This window comes from Pistacia vera, unplaced genomic scaffold, assembly GCF_008641045.1.
Source record: "Pistacia vera cultivar Batoury unplaced genomic scaffold, PisVer_v2 Contig146, whole genome shotgun sequence".
Lineage (NCBI taxonomy): Eukaryota > Viridiplantae > Streptophyta > Magnoliopsida > Sapindales > Anacardiaceae > Pistacia > Pistacia vera.
In genome coordinates, this window is record NW_022195532.1 from 1134031 (window position 1) to 1150361 (window position 16331).

The 16331-nt window shown below is 33.5% G+C and overlaps 2 protein-coding genes across 3 annotated transcripts; both read right to left on the bottom strand.

The window, feature by feature from the left end:
• Positions 1 to 5114: 5114 nt before the first annotated feature.
• Positions 5115 to 10549, bottom strand: LOC116123857 (pentatricopeptide repeat-containing protein At3g20730). 2 transcript variants are annotated; one of them, XM_031409598.1, is made up of 5 exons: positions 10414 to 10549; positions 8546 to 8923; positions 6426 to 7829; positions 6064 to 6196; positions 5115 to 5972 (listed from the first exon to the last, which is right to left on the bottom strand). In XM_031409598.1, exons 2-3 carry the CDS (start codon positions 8919 to 8921, stop codon positions 6775 to 6777), a joined length of 1431 nt encoding a protein of 476 aa, XP_031265458.1. In that variant the 5' UTR covers positions 8922 to 8923; positions 10414 to 10549; the 3' UTR covers positions 5115 to 5972; positions 6064 to 6196; positions 6426 to 6774. The 2 variants fall into 2 exon arrangements, with proteins under 2 accessions (XP_031265458.1, XP_031265457.1); XM_031409597.1 differs by lacking the exon at positions 10414 to 10549 and having other exon boundaries at positions 8546 to 9460.
• A 99-nt stretch (positions 10550 to 10648) lies between these two features.
• LOC116123858 (transcription factor bHLH128) lies at positions 10649 to 15854 on the bottom strand. Its single transcript, XM_031409599.1, has 6 exons — positions 15396 to 15854; positions 11889 to 12211; positions 11500 to 11631; positions 11193 to 11258; positions 10970 to 11038; positions 10649 to 10860 (listed from the first exon to the last, which is right to left on the bottom strand). Exons 1-6 carry the CDS (start codon positions 15778 to 15780, stop codon positions 10807 to 10809), a joined length of 1029 nt encoding a protein of 342 aa, XP_031265459.1. The 5' UTR covers positions 15781 to 15854; the 3' UTR covers positions 10649 to 10806.
• Positions 15855 to 16331: the final 477 nt, after the last annotated feature.

Below are 16331 nucleotides of genomic sequence, written 5' to 3' on the forward strand. Positions count from 1 at the left end.
TGTGGAGTGTATGTATGCACACTACTTGTTTGATGAAATGCCTAAGAGAAGTATAAGCATGAGTTGTGAACCTTAATTCTTGCAACATTGCATAATGGCATTTCTTAAGTGCATTAATGAGCATGAATCATCCATATGCATTAACTATGCATTTGAGAAGTAGCTTAAAAAAGAGTTGAGAACTTTGTGAATAAACTACTCTAAGAATTAAGCTACACTATGAATACTAGCTTGAGGAAGAGTAGAGAACTGTGTGAGTGACCTACTCTAAGAGTAGAGAGAAAGAGAAGAACCCTAAACACGGGTTGGTGCTTTGTGATCTCCACCCGATCGTTATGAAAAACGGGTTGGTGCTTTGTGATCTCCACCCGATAGTTATGAAAAACAGGTTGGTGCTTTGTGATCTCCACCCGAAAGTTACGAAGAGTGGGTTGGTTCTGTGTGAATTCCACCCGGCCGTGCCTCGGGTTAGATGAGGCCGTGACCTATAGCAGAAGTTAAGAAATAGAGTTGTGTGAAAGAGAGTTGTGTGAAAGAGAAATAAATGAGATGAGAAAAAGTGTAAGGAAAGAATTAAGAGAAAGAGTTATGAGGACAGTCGAGTAGAAGATTTACTTACTGAGCATTGTTTTGTGCTCACCCTGTTGTTTTCTTTGTGGTTACAGGATCTAGGTGAAAACGCAGTCGGATGGGCGTCGACAAGCGAGGAGCAATAGCTACATTGTCCACTGTTTTATTATCATTTTGTAAATGATATTTTGTTTTGTATAAATAATGTTTATATTTAATAAAAGAAAATTTTGGGCCCATTTACTTTTGTTAATATACATATATTCTACTTGATATATTTCTATGAGTATCCTAGTATAAAGCAGTCATTATAGAAGCCAAATGTGGATTGCACTGAACTCAAGAAGTAGATGATTTGTGAGAGTGTTTGAGAGATGTTTTCTAACCTTTGCCGAATAAAACTATATTTATATCCTCTTATCACCCATATATGGAAAAGGTGATATATTTATATAACTAGGCTAGGGAGTAGAGCTGGGCATTTGGGACCGGGTCCAAAAACTTGGCCCAAAAACCCGGTCCTAGGATCAGTCCTCTCAAGGACTGGTCTTAGTAGGCCTACAAGGGTTCAATCCCCTAAATTTCTCATTTTTCTCTCATTCTCTCAAATCTTAATCTCTCTACTCTCTACTCCAAATCTCCAATCAAATTCTCATTCAATTTATATTTATATTTATAATTTATTCATATTATTATTTATTTATTCATATTATTCAATTTTTTCTATTTTTCAATATCATCTCTTATTCATATTATTATTTAATTTTTTTCATTTAATTATTTATTATTTTATCATAAATTCATAATGGATTCCCAAAATGATGCATTCGGAGGATCATCCCCAAATGAGTTTTACGTTCCATCCACCGAAGAAATGGAAGGGTTCAATCCATTTTCACTCTTTCCTCCAGAGGCAGCAACTGCAATTCAACAACAACATTCAACCGGGACGAGGTGCAGCTAAACACAAGCGAGCTGCGACTCAATAGACAAGTGGGGTATGTAATTTCTGTGGAACCATTATTGGCGTTGAGAAGGGGACTTCGACGATGCGGCGACACTTGGAGAAGAAGCACTCCCAAATAATGTAGCTGTTCGATACATCTTCAACTGGATCAGGTAGACAAATTCAAACTCAACTTTATTTTAATTCATAATCCTCAACTCTCTCAACATGGCAATACAATGCACATGTTGCACGAGAGGAAACAGCAAGATTCATAGTCACTACAGACTATCCCATTTGTTTATTTGAAAATCTTTATTTTATTCACATGATTAAAACTGCATTTTATCTAGCATATACCCCTGTTAGTAGAAGTACAAGTAGAAGAGATATACTAAAACTTTATAACAAAATAAATAATAAACTTGAAATCGAATTTCAAAATTTTAGAAATATATATATTGCACTTACATCAGACATATGGGCTTGTAGATCAAAAACAGATTTTTTAACTGTCACAATACATTTCTTAGATCATAGTTGGGGTTTATAACAAAAATTAATGGATTTTAAACTATTATATAAAAAACACATTGTTGACACTATTTATTTTACAATTCTTGAAGTTGTGCAAGAATATGTATTAACTGATAGAGTTGTAATGCTAACGCTTGATAATGCAGCTGCTAACACCACAGCAATCTCTTTATTTGAAATAGAGATTAGATCCGCATGGTGAAGGAAAAAAATTTCACCAGAGATGTGCTTGTCACATCATCAATTTGATTGTTAAAGCAAGTTTAGATGTTATACATTCGAAGATGGAGAGGGTGCGCACAGCTATCGGATTTATCGTCGGCAGTAACAACAAAAGATAGCAAGAGTAAGTCAAATATTGTAGACAAGAGAACCCACTAGTTCAACCTTTGAAGTTATGTATGGACATACCTATCCATTGGAACTCCACCTACTTGATGTTGGAAAAAGCTTTGCCAACCGCAAGACAAAATACAGATTTTGTCAACCGGAAAAGTTGTCAGCTATGATGATTGGGCGGTTTGTGAACTTTTTTATTCATTTCAAAAAAAAAAAAAAAATTATGGTTCCACTAATACATTAAGTGGTATTTATTATCCGACTACTAATTTAGCGTTAAATATTTTACTTCAAATTTCTAAAACTTTTGTTAAATATAAATATAATAACGTTTTAATGGAAATTGTTTTAAAGATAGAAGAAAAATACTAGAAATATTGGTTAGATATTCCATTCTTATATGGATTGGGCCTTATTGTAGATCCTATGTTTAAATTACACATAGTTAATTGTACAATTACTGAGATAGGCCAGCATTTAGGGCATGATTATACGTTTTATTTGACTAATTTTAAGTAAAAATTGGAAAACCTTTTTTCTTTATATCAGAATAGGTACAATGGACGTAGAAGTGGAACGTCCAAGAGACACGATCAGGACCCTTATAAAGACCTCCATCAAGGATCGAGCATGTGGACATATATGGAACATGGTGAAAGTAGCAACTCCAGCTCGTACATACCTGGACCAAATGAGCTTAATCGCTACCTACAAATGGACTTGTTCTACATGACGAAGAAGGAGAAACGTGAGATGGATTTGCTTTAATGATGGAGCCAATATCAAAGTCGATTCCCCATTGTAGCCCAAATGGCATGTTACATTTTATCTGTGCCGCTTTCTACAATTGCATCCAAGTCAACATTTTCAACGAGTGGTCGGATTGTTGAAGACAAAAGATGCTCTTTAACCGATGAGATGATTGAAGTGATAATGTGTTTACGGGATTGGTCTCATGCAGAGAGAATACTACAACAGCACCTTGAAAATTCCGAACTACTTGAACTCTTTGGGAACACAGATTTTAATGATTAAAATAGTGTTGACGATGAAGATGAATAATTTAATAAAAAAATTTATTTAATTGTTTATTTGTGAAGCGTGAATGTGTGATTGAGTAAATATTACATTTATGTTAAAATTAACCATTAATTTATTTATTATTTTATTATTTTTTAAAATTAATTAAACTTTTAAAAACTTACTAATCTACCCCTGAAAATTACTAAACCCCCCTACATAATTTTATTTCGCCCCTAAAATATTAAAAAAAAAAATGGATAGAGGGGAAAATAAAATTTTGTAGGCCCATAGGACTAGTCCGGGTCCTAAAATTGCTCATGGGTTTGGGACCGGTCCCAGACCCATGAGCAACTAGTGCCAAATGGGACCAATCCCAAAGGAACCAATCCCAAACGGGCCCAGGCCTAGGCCCGCTTGGGACTGATCCTTGATCAGCTGTACTAGGGAGTAAGAAAATCCCAACAACTGTCATTTAACCTTCCATCAAGGATTAAGATAGGCAGTTTAACTTTATAACTCCTTAAAACCACTCATAACTGCATTATATTAACAGTATTATTATTATTATTATTATTATTTTAACTGCATAATTGTGGCATGTGGCCACATTAGATCTTACATTCTCCCACTTGGCCTCATGCCAGAATAAAAAAATGTTGTATACACGATCAATAAAATTTGAATATGGTCATAATATGAGTTATAACAAGCTCTTACTTACATAAATGATCAATATATGAATAATGGCGACCATATCCTTTAAACCGAATGCTTCCTTCCGTCTACAATGCATGATATTTTATATAAGAACTTTAAGAGTATTTTAAATTTATGAATGAACTTCCTATAAGTCATTTGTGGTCCACTTTTTTTTTACATTTAACTTTATGTGCACCAAAATATAATAGGTAAATTGTATATGTCAAAATATCCAAATAAGGTCATAAATACAAAATTAAAAGCTAACATATACATCAAATGAACTAATTAGCCCCATACAATCCACATGATCCTTAAATACTTTAACCGGTAATTCTCTGGTCATGAGATCAACAACCATTAATTCGATACCAATGTGTTGGATATCCACATTTTGCTCTTTAACATGACCTTTAATTGAAAGATACTTTATATCAATATGTTTGTTGCAACTATTGCTTTTGTTATTCCTTGAGAACAAAACGATAGTCGAGTTATCACAATACATCTTTAATGGTCTTGCAATAAAGTCGATTACTCTTAATCCAGATAAAGTTTCTCAACCATGAAGCTTGTGATGCAGTCTCATAGCACACAATGAATTATGCTTCTATTGTGGATGTTGCAACTATAATTTGCTTAGTACTTTTCCAAGATATAACACCATTAGCAATAATAAATATATATCTAGAAGTAAACTTCTTAGAATCTTTACATCCACCGAAAATCAGAGTCTATATACCCAATCACCTCCAAATGATCAGAGTGTTTGTATGTAAGCATATAATCCTTGATGGAATATAAGAAACCTGGCACATTATTAAGAAACAGAGGACTAAATAATTCAAGTTGTCTTACAGATATGTACTCTTAATCCAGATATAAAGTTTCTCAAACATAAAGCTTGTGATGTAGCCTCATAGCACGCAATGAATTAAGCTTCTATTGTGGATGTTGCAACTATAATTTGCTTAGTACTTTTCCAAGATATAACACCATTAGCAATAATAAATATATATCTAGAAGTAAACTTCTTAGAATCTTTACATCCACCGAAAATCAGAGTCTATATACCCAATCACCTCCAAATGATCAGAGTGTTTGTATGTAAGCATATAATCCTTGATGGAATATAAGAAACCTGGCACATTATTAAGAAACAGAGGACTAAATAATTCAAGTTGTCTTACAGATATGAACTCCTAGATTTCAACAACTTATAATATAATACAATACAATAGTTCTTACAACAGAATCTAATCAGAGATGCTCCAAGATTGGAATTTTATCTCTCTGACAAAGATGCTGAGTCTAAGGTCAGTCTCCAGGCAAGCGCAATGGGCGTGCAGCACTCCAGGATCGAGCAAACCACTAGCTAAAACACTAGAGAACACAATAACTATTGTTAGTTCCATATATAGATTATGATACGGCACTGGTGGACTCTACAGTAACTTAACATTCCCCGTGTCTGGTCACCTAGCTGCACCTGATTAAACAATACCAGCACAAAGGACAATTCTCAAAGTAAAGTAAGGATCAGACAAGCCTACTCTGGGATCTGCTGGCAAAATTACCGAATAAAGATTGTGCACAATATAGTACACAAAGAAGAGTTCCAAATTAGAGTCAAGGAAAGCTTTTAAGGTTAGGCAAACGACTAAAGTGTTTTAGATCTGGTGATAACCTTTAAACAGCAGATGGCAATATTATATTACTTGGACAGCAACCTTCTAGTTTATCCATAGAACTAATAAGATCAAAATCAGTATCCAGGAAGTTTAATAAGATAAGAATCTGGAGGCTAGCCACGCCACTAAACAAGTTTCTAGCTGTGCGCCCAGCAGATATGTCAGTTCTGCAAAAACCAGACAAGACAGGAATAACAGCCGTGAGTATCAAAGTAACAATCATTATTAAACTTTTAAAGATCATGATGACATGTTTACATATCAAAGAACAATCCAAAATCACTTGGGCACTTGACTTTAGTAGTCCACGGAAATGGTTCCCTGAATTCGTCTCAGTGCAGTATTGCTGCCAAACGCCCAGTAGAACATCCACCAAGAAGAGCCCAGAAAACTGAAAACATGATAGAAGTCAAGACCCAAAGAGGATAACAAACTAAAAATCAAGGTGACTTTTAATTTCTAAAACACACAAACTTGCTCTGCTAATTTCAATCTTTTAGAGCTCTCCAGATAGAGAACACAATAAATATACACAATGAATGCTTATATGCAATTTCAATTACAATTTAAACAACCAGAGGGAAAAATTAAAAAAAACAAAATCATAAATGAAAACTTACGTTCAGAGCTGGAATTCTGCTTCAACCAAGTCGATGGAAGCCTAAAAATGTTAGAAGCACCTAGAATAGCTGTGCACAACTTATCGTATGATCCTTCAAGTCTAAATTCCCAGCATCCACCCTGGGGTAATCATTATCAATTTTCAAGAAAAATTTATCAATTAAACGAACACAATTCCCTTTCCCACAAGATTACTCTTTCAGGTAATTAACATTTCCTCCTATCTTTTGTAGCTTCAAAATAAAATCATACTTAAATAAGTCCAAGTTCAACTCCCAGAGGAATGAAAATTAAGATACTTGCATCTTTCCAACATGGCTCCAAAAGAAAAATCTTCCTCTTTGCAGGCTACAAAAAGCTAGATCCCGGGCTCTTTCTTAAACATCTCTCTTCCATTAGTTTCCGTGTTTTCCAAGCATTGTCCCATTCGCCAGCTGTAGCATATATGCTTGATAAAACAACATAGTTCACTGAGCTCTCTGGCTCCATACTGAAAAGATTCATCGCAGCTAATTCTCCAAGAGACGTATTGCCGTAGATAATACATGCCCCAAGAATAGCACTCCAAAGTGATGCACTAGGCTTAATATTCATCTTGCATATCATATCATAAGCTGATTCTAAGTGCCCTCCACGTGCAAACAGATCTACCACACAAGAAAAATGCTCATCTCGGGGGACGATTTTGTGTTTTCTAACCATATTATTAAATAATTCCCATCCTTCACTATTTAATCCAGTATGACTACAAGCAAAAAGCAGAGACAGGAAGGTAACATCATTTGGCTTCAGTCCTTCAAATTCCATTTTCTCATATAGTGCAATTGCTTTATGCCCATAGCCATGCTTCCCATACCCAGCAATCAAGGATGTCCATGAAATCACATTTTTCTCTCCCATCTCATCAAAAGCACGTCTTGCATCTTCAATTTCTCCAGATTTCGCATACATATCTATAAGAGCATTTCCCATAGCTACATCATAGCTCGGTTGGCATTTTAAAGCAAGAGCATGAATTTGCTTTCCCAAGCTTAGTGATGCCATGTTGGCACATATATTAAACATTAAGCATAATATAACATCATCAATTTCCATTGTCTTCAGAATCATTTCTTTGAAAAGATCCAAAGCCTCTCCGCCAAAATTTTTTTCACGAGCAAACCCACTGATCAATGCAGTGCAAGATACTATGTCTTTCTTTACCAGATTTTTGTATAATTGATAAGCACTTCTTATGTTTCCACATTTTGCATATGCATCAATTAGTGAACCAATCAAGATATTAGATGATCCAGAACTTAGTTTGACGATCAATCCATGAATTTGAGTGACATTCATAAGACCAATACCTGCAATAGAGGCTCTTATAACACTCCCCAGGGTGAACCAATCAGGGACATACCCTGTAAAAGTTAAGTAGTTAAAACTAACATACAGAATATATATATATATATATACAAAAATATACCTACAAAATATCACTATGCAATGGGATAGAGTTTTCCCAGATATTATTTCAAAACAAATCCCATACACCATCATAATGTCAATATTCTCAATAAAGGGTATGTGAGTTAGTCAGAAACTCCAGAGTTGTCAATACCTCATGCTAATGTAGTGGCAACACCTGACCAATATCATATTTCCAATTTGCTATATAAAAAAAAGAAAAGAAAGAGAAGAATCAGATTTCTAGTATTGTCGCTTCAGATTTTGTCACAATGAACCAACTTATAAAATTGAGCAATGATTTTCCACTTACCAGAATTTAAATGAAATACAAAACTAGACAAGTACCCTCAATTCACATGCTTAATAAAAATAAGTGTCTTACTCCAATAGTTATGTGCTTTTAAGGTACAAACTTATACGTCTCTTTTACAAAATATACATTTTTGTTGAAACATTTACGAGAGCTATTAAAAAACCATATTCTACAATTAAAAAAAAAAAAACAAATTTGATCACTTGACACCTGATATGTTACACTATTGTTAACAAAAGGAACAAAATGCGTCAATTTACAGGGTTGTATCCGAAAGCATTCAAGTAAAAAGCAGCTGATAATAGCGTAAACTAAACAAAATTCATAGAAGTTCAAAACTCAAGGGAGCAATACCTTCTCTCATCATTGATCGAAACAGCCTCAACGAATCATCAACAAATCCTTGGAAAGAAAACCCACCAATCATAGCATTCCAAGAAACCACATCCCTCTCTTTCATCGTCTTAAACAACAACCACGCGTCCTCAATCCTTCCACACTTCGCGTGCAAGTCAAGCAACGCGCTCTTCACAAATAAATTCTCCCCAAACCTTCCTTTCTCAACACACCCTTGTATCTGCATCCCACTCGACAACCGCCCCATCCCAATGCACGCCCTCAATGCGCTACCAAACGTGAACAGATTCGCCCTGACACCACCTCTACACATCCCCTTAAACACTAACAAAGCATCCTCATAAAATCCACTCTGAGTATACCCAGAAATCATTGCTGTCCATGACACAACATTTCTGTCACGCATTCTATCGAACACGTTGCGTGCCGACACCATGTCACCGACTTTCCCATAAAAGATAATCAATTTGTTGCTCAAATTTAAACTAAAATCAAACCCATTTGTTATAATGTGGGTATGAATCAAATGAGCAAGGTTTTCAGCTTTGGATTCAACGCAAAATTGCAAAAGTGGCATGTACACAGAAGGGTCTAAGTGGCTTGCTGGGGTTGAGATAATAAGCTTTAAAGCTTCTTTTAGTTGTCCAGTTTTGTGAATGTTCATGGTTTTTAAGAAGTAACATCGCTGGGTTTCATGTATATTATTACTATATTGGAAGCGACTAACTGAAGTTTGTGTGCTATAGTTTAGTTATTTAATTAACATAAACAACAAGCCACATGAAAGACACGAAACTTTAGCTTCTCCAATATCGACTCTCTTGAGTTTGAGCATTCCGTTAGGATATTTTGTAGCCGCTTGAGATATATATAACCTATTATAATTTTAATTTTCTAAAATGTGATAATATTATTTAAAAGGATAAATTTAATTATAAAATTCAGTAATTTAATAATTATATAGAACATATTAAGCTAGATTATATTATATTTAGTACTTTAGAATTTAATAAATTAATAGTACGATTTAACAGTCCAATTAAAACATTTTTAGACTATATTAGATAATGTTAAATTTAGTAGTCTACCGCATTCTAATTAATTTTGTTATTGTTATTTTTATATCGAGGATAATTAGGTTAAATCATGTGATTTTATAACTAGATGTGCATTCTGAGAATTAAACTTTAATAAAAATAGTTATTGGAATAATGTCTCTTTTGTATTTGCACAGTAAAAGGTGGAGCTTTTTTTTGTTGGTAAAATGGTGTGTCTGACAGTTTATGCACATCTCAACTAATCTTCAAACCATAAACACTCTATAAACTCAAAGGACCCAATATAATCATATTATTGTGATAGTAATCTTAAGATTTCCTTAAGTAAAAGTGAGTGTTGATATTAGGAACCGTGACATTTCATTACTTAGATTAACTCAGTGAATTCCTTATTGCACTACAGTTAAGTCTTCATTTAGGACTTGGGCATGGTCTTCATGAGGATTAGATTAGAGTCCCTAGGGTTATAGTAAAAATTGGTGAATGTGAAAGGGAAAATTCAGCTCTTTACAAATCACTTGGCCTCTTATGACTCAAATGTTTCAGCTTCCTTTCGAAATTTGTAGTCACACAAAATAGTTGTTAAAATCTTAATTCCAAGAAGTAACCACCATTTGGATTGTCGCCGGTCAAAATCTTTTAAGTTTTTTTTTTTTTTTTTTTTTTTGGGTAACTGAAGTGTCGAGCAAGTTTGCGTATACCAGCTAATCTTCGAGATTTATTGAACATTTTATAAGTCCAAAGGTCCAGGTAAGTCATAATGTGATAGATGATCCCAAGATTAAACCCAAAAACTCGGAGACAAACCTTCTTGATGGCCAACCCTTGAGATTTCTTTCTAGCATCTTGAATCTTCAAGACGTTGAATATGTAACAAGTGCTCAAAGCCTTTGCTTTAAATTATTAATCCACAATATACCTCCACACATAAAAAGCAGTAGTTATGATAAAAAAAAAAAAAAAAAAAATGAAACAAAATTGAACTACATTTCCATATTTTTATTTGTCTAACAAACAAAACATACACATCTTTAAAGAAGAATAAAAACAAAAACTACAGTTTCTTATATACACTTTTTTAGTTAAATCATACTTACACCTTACATTTCAAAGTTACAACAATCAAAAAGTTTGGGTAAGAGTACAAAATTTTAGTCTACTTACTGCAATTTCATCCCTTGTTTTATTCATTACCATTCATCATGAGCTTGGTTTGCACCCACATGTGCAATTCTCAGATTCTTGTTGCAATTTCTGCAATTTCCCAAATGGATTCAAGCCATTAATAAATAAGTAATCAAGGAAAAAAAAATGAGTTACAAGCAACATTAATGATTTATGCAGAAATGAAATAATCACAAACCTGAACTTGATTTTGAAGGCCTTTGATATGCTGCACTGCCAAGTCCAGCATGTCGGCATAGCTTGTTTGCTGTATTTACATTTAAAAGAAAAGTTCAAGCATTGCATGGCATATACAGTTTGAAGCATAAAATTTTTGAGAAATATGGTAAAGGTTCTCATAGCATGAACTGAATTTAAACTCGATCATGGTAAGACTTCAAAATGCACTACTGTTTTATTACCTTATCCATGTTCGGAACAAGGTCTTGCAGTTTCTTCAATTTGCCGCTTATTCTAGTTCTTCGCTCCTGCATATTGTCAAAGAATGGCTGCAACTTAGTACCAGTAATCAGCCAAAAAAGAGCCAATTTTTTTCAAATAATCCAAATGGTTTTGTCATTAACAACTGGAATCAGCATTTAGAAAAGTGCCAGATGATGTGCTTTATAGCATTGATGGTTTACAGAAACAAGAATGAAGCAATTCAACGTATATGCAGTTCTTAGAAAATCTATGAGAAATAATATGTTTTGTTAAGTCAATACTAACCCTCTCAGCAATGCTGCGGGGATGAGTGGCACAGCCACGTTTAGCACGGATTTTGCAAGGGACGGAATCTTCAGGGATCTGGAGTAACTTCTCCACTGTGGCCATCTCAAGAGATGTTTGTGGCAGGCTAAACTGAAATGAACATCAAACACAAATGTTTCATAGTGGAAATGTGAATTACAACAAGCCAAATGTGAAGCATGGTTATCATCAATACTACGAATCCTTGGTGAATTTCCATACCAAATTACTACACATCAGAGAAAAATTATACAGGGTGTGAAATATGAAGTACTACTTTGTTTATCTGACTATCAGAGTACACTACAGCTAGTAAAAGTCATTCTTGCTTAACTTTAGTAATGAAAAGGTTGGGAAAATTATAGTACCTGAGTTTCCAAGGCATTGAGACAGTTAAAAATATCTCCATCAATAGTTTTAGTTCGTTTACTCGGTGGGACAGAAAACACAATTGAATTGCCATTATCCCAGGAATCTAATCCAAAACTAGTTGTGGCATATGAATGTGCAGGATTTTGTTGGCGGTTACCAGAGCTAACTCCATCAATGCCATTCTCACTTACTTCAGAGATTTGAGAAAGAGAATCTTGTCTGGTAAAACTCAATTGAGGCTTTAACCTTGACACTCCAAGGCCACCACCAGAGCCGCCTTGGGAGTTATAGTTTCCAGTCTCCCTTGTAACTGAAAAACCTCCTGTCAAAATGACCACATTGTCAAATGATATATAACCACAGTAAGTTAATGAAGATACTTCATATGCATTTTTTCACCTATCAAAACTTCGACTAATTATTTCACCTAGTATATAAACAATTGAAATTTCCATAGTTGAAATGGTGTTGACAATGAAAATCATGCATACATTTAACCACAACAGCTTTTGACATGAAGATCACAGTTCATTTAATAACCATAACAATAACAATTCGTGGCAATCCAACTTCTGAGAATTTCATTTAGCACAGCATGGTTGTCTTATTGGCATAGAAGGATCATCAAGAAAAAATAAAATTACAAAAGATGTACTACTGAAAAATAGGATTAAGACAACAATGCACATATTAGAAAAAATAAATAAATTGGGTAGCAAAATGGTATTCTAAAAAGAAAGGCCAATAAACAAGGGAGCCATATGGCTCCCGCTTACAGTGAAATTTAACTCTTCATTTTGAGTACATCTTGTGTAACAACATATCAATTTGACCAGATAAAAAGCATAAATGCATAAGCTTGAATATTCCACTACCCAAAAATTAAAACACATCAATGCATTCAAATAATTGTTCAAACATAAATTAACATATATATCTGATCCTATCAACTTCTATTACTATAAATTATTTTACAACATGACACATGATAAAAGCATGCTCTTTCTGGATACATGAACTAGAAGGTAAACTTCCTGGACCTCAATCTATTAGATAATAATTACGAACTCATTACTCCAACTCATTTAAGTTTCACTAAACTTGTTGCTTCCATTTCAAAAATTTCCAACCATTCCATTTTTACCACTAAACCAATGAATAGTAGTTTCCTTTTACACTTACAAAAATAAAAAAGATAAAACTTAGATTTGAAATGGGACCATAAACTTTATCATCATGAGTCAATCAATTCATTCGAATGCATTACTCTGCCATATTGAATCACGTCAACGGACCTTAAACTACTCTTTATTTCAACCTAAATCATGTTACAAAAATGCCACACATACAAAAAAAAAAAAAAAAAAAACTGTAAAATGTGCTTGCACATTTAAAATGTTCTTTCTTCACATATCAAACCACTTTATAGACCAGCTTAAATTAATATTAACCCTACTGGTTATTGGATTCATAAATCAACTACCCAAATTTACTACTTTAAACTTCCATAAAACAGAAAAATAAAATAAAATAATATTTGCATATTTAGTCCTTGGTAAGTTCACAATGATGATAATGCTATTTCATTTGTATCATTGAATCCTGAAAAAGACAAGAAGTGGCATTCTCAAATGTAGGTGGGGTCATTTTCATATTCTAAAAAATCAAGCACTTGAAAGACACCCCAATAAAGCTAAGAAACCAACAAAACCTTGGTAGGCGGTGAGGTGCTTGTGTTACATTATTTAAAGAGAAAATCCTACCCTACAAGTATATTGATAGTATAATTTGTAGCATAAATTATATCTCCAAAATAATAACAAAACTAAACCATAAAATATTTCTTTACTAATTATACATAATCATTCTTTTCCGTGTTAAAAAAGTCATGTCATAAAACTTCTATCATTAGTGTTACAAATTAAAGTAAAGCATAATTTAACGGAAGATTATGAATAAAATAATGATGTCACAAGTTAATTTCTTTAACCTTATTCTAATTTACTTCAAAAAGAAAATTACCTGTAAATAACTCCGCTTAATCCTAATAAACCCATTTAATTTATCAGTTCAGAGAGTTTAAAAAAATATTAAAAAAATTAAAAACCCCTTTAAAAATATCAAACATCCCCCTACAAAATTATCAAAAAAACCCCTAATAAGAGTTTATTTAATACATCCTGAAAGAAGCAAATGCTTTCAGTTTTAAGTAATCTCATAAGGGAAATTGAAATAAACCCGCCAAATAATTAAAGATTTCAATTAAAATTTTATTTGACGAAAAAAAACATATAAACAAGAAATTTATTACTAAAGATGGTGAAAATAATAAAAAACTTGCACCCAAAAAAGTGACCAAGCACTTTTTAGAATAATACTTTAAAAAAGTCAAGTAAGGATCTTATCTATAAATTTTGCTTCTTATAATAATTTGTCGAGTGGGGGTTTGATTTACTATGTGCTCGCCATTGACAGACCAACAACCACCGTTAGATCTCCCCACTAAACGGAATACCATTGACCCTTGGAGAGATGAGATCCAATAGTCGACTGATTTGACTACGCTATCAAACTTAAAAGCTTATTTTTTTATTTAAAAAAAAAAGATATTTAATAATATTTAAAAATGTTTAACAAAAAATCATAAGAAATAAACACTAATAAAGGCTCGAGAAAATTGAAAAAAAAATTAGAAAGGATAAGGTAAGGAATTATTAATAAAAATTGAAAAATAAAAAAGAAGATTCATCCTCATCTACCAGAATAATAGAATAAATTATTATTAACATAAAATTATGTAAAGGGCAATATTTAATACCGATATTAGCCCTTAAAACTAGATTTAAACATGAACATTTTTGTCATTTCCGTCCAAGTCAACATTAATCCACACGGCACAGCATCTTGTCATGTGACCGAAAGAAGACGTTAGAACTTACTACTTAGAAGCCGATGCCAGCTAATTTAGCACTCCATTAAAACAATAACTAATTTCGCTGACCTCCCCTAACGTTCTCAGAAATTTTAAATATCTCTTATCATTTAAAATTTATCGCTCATGTCCCCTACCTACCATAATGGGAAGGCTAGCGAAATACTTAGGGGCAAACAGTAATAATTCTCAAATATTGGGGTGATGAAAGTTATACTAAAGTTCAGGGGAGGTTTTTAGAAGAATAAAGCGAAATGACAAAGGCACCCCTAAGCCCTAATTGACATTTCAGCGCTTACACTGATTGAGCAAGGACAATAAGATCATTTCAATTTAACCATAGACAGAAACAATTATTGCAAAAAGAAAGTGCGATCAAAAACTGTTTTTCAGAAACAGATGAGCCGTCATTCTATTTCAGGAAAAACAAAAAAACACAAAAATAAATTATATAAAAATAAATAAATTTAATTGCCTAAAACAATTTCTCACTTATCTAAAAAGTCAAATTTCCGTTTTTACTATTTCTCAAATCTGCTTTCGGAAAACACTTTTAAAAAGCAAAACTTACCGTTTTCAGTGGTGAGATTGTTGAGAAAACCAGCGGGAGAGCTTCTCTGTCTGAGCAAAGAAGAGTGAGCGATTTCATTGAAGCCGTAGGATCTTTGGAGTCCGGTTTTGGAGTGTTTAGCATCGTTGGATGAGTTGACTTTGCAGGTTGAGTCGGACGTGAAGGAAGAGCAAGAAGAGGAGGAATCGTGAGGCGAAGAGAAGTAGTGAGGAGGCGGCACGAGCGACGGCTGATGCGATCCGATGACGGAATCGACGGCCGAAGTTAAAAGAGAACCTGGAGCCGAGACGTAGCGCGTGAGGTTGGTGGGACCCAGAGGTCTGTGGTGCCGCGAGGAGGAGGAGGTCATTGAAGAGGAGAAGGAAGAAGATGAAGAAGGATACATGATTTGCTCGTTAAGAAAAAATAGTAGTTTTTGAAAACAAATAAAAGTAAAAAGAAGAGAAAGAGAAGAGAGGGATGAGAATTAATAAAATAGAAACGAAGAGAAAGGAGGAAAGAGGGAATGGCATGGATAATTGTTGGAGAAAGTCTTTAAGAGTTAGCGACTGCGTCACCCGCAGGTGATGTGTTTACGTCACCCTCCCACGGGATAATTCAAGTATTCAGCGAACAAATAATTTCTTTCTTGGGGAAAATAAAGTAATAAACCCCTCAGATTTCTAGAATAACAATTAAGTATTAGCGAGTTATTGAAATTTATAAATATTATCAAATTATTTTTTATTATTTATTATAATATTTAAAATTTAACAACAGAAATTCTTGAAATCTTTAAACAATTTTTGTTATTTTATCACATCTTTTTAAATGTTTCGGTCTATGTTGGACCTAGTAAAATTATTTGCAACTCTATCATGAAATTTAATAAAATTATAATAATTAATTTTGTTATTATTGGGTCTTTTTTTTATTTCAATTAATCTACTTTATATA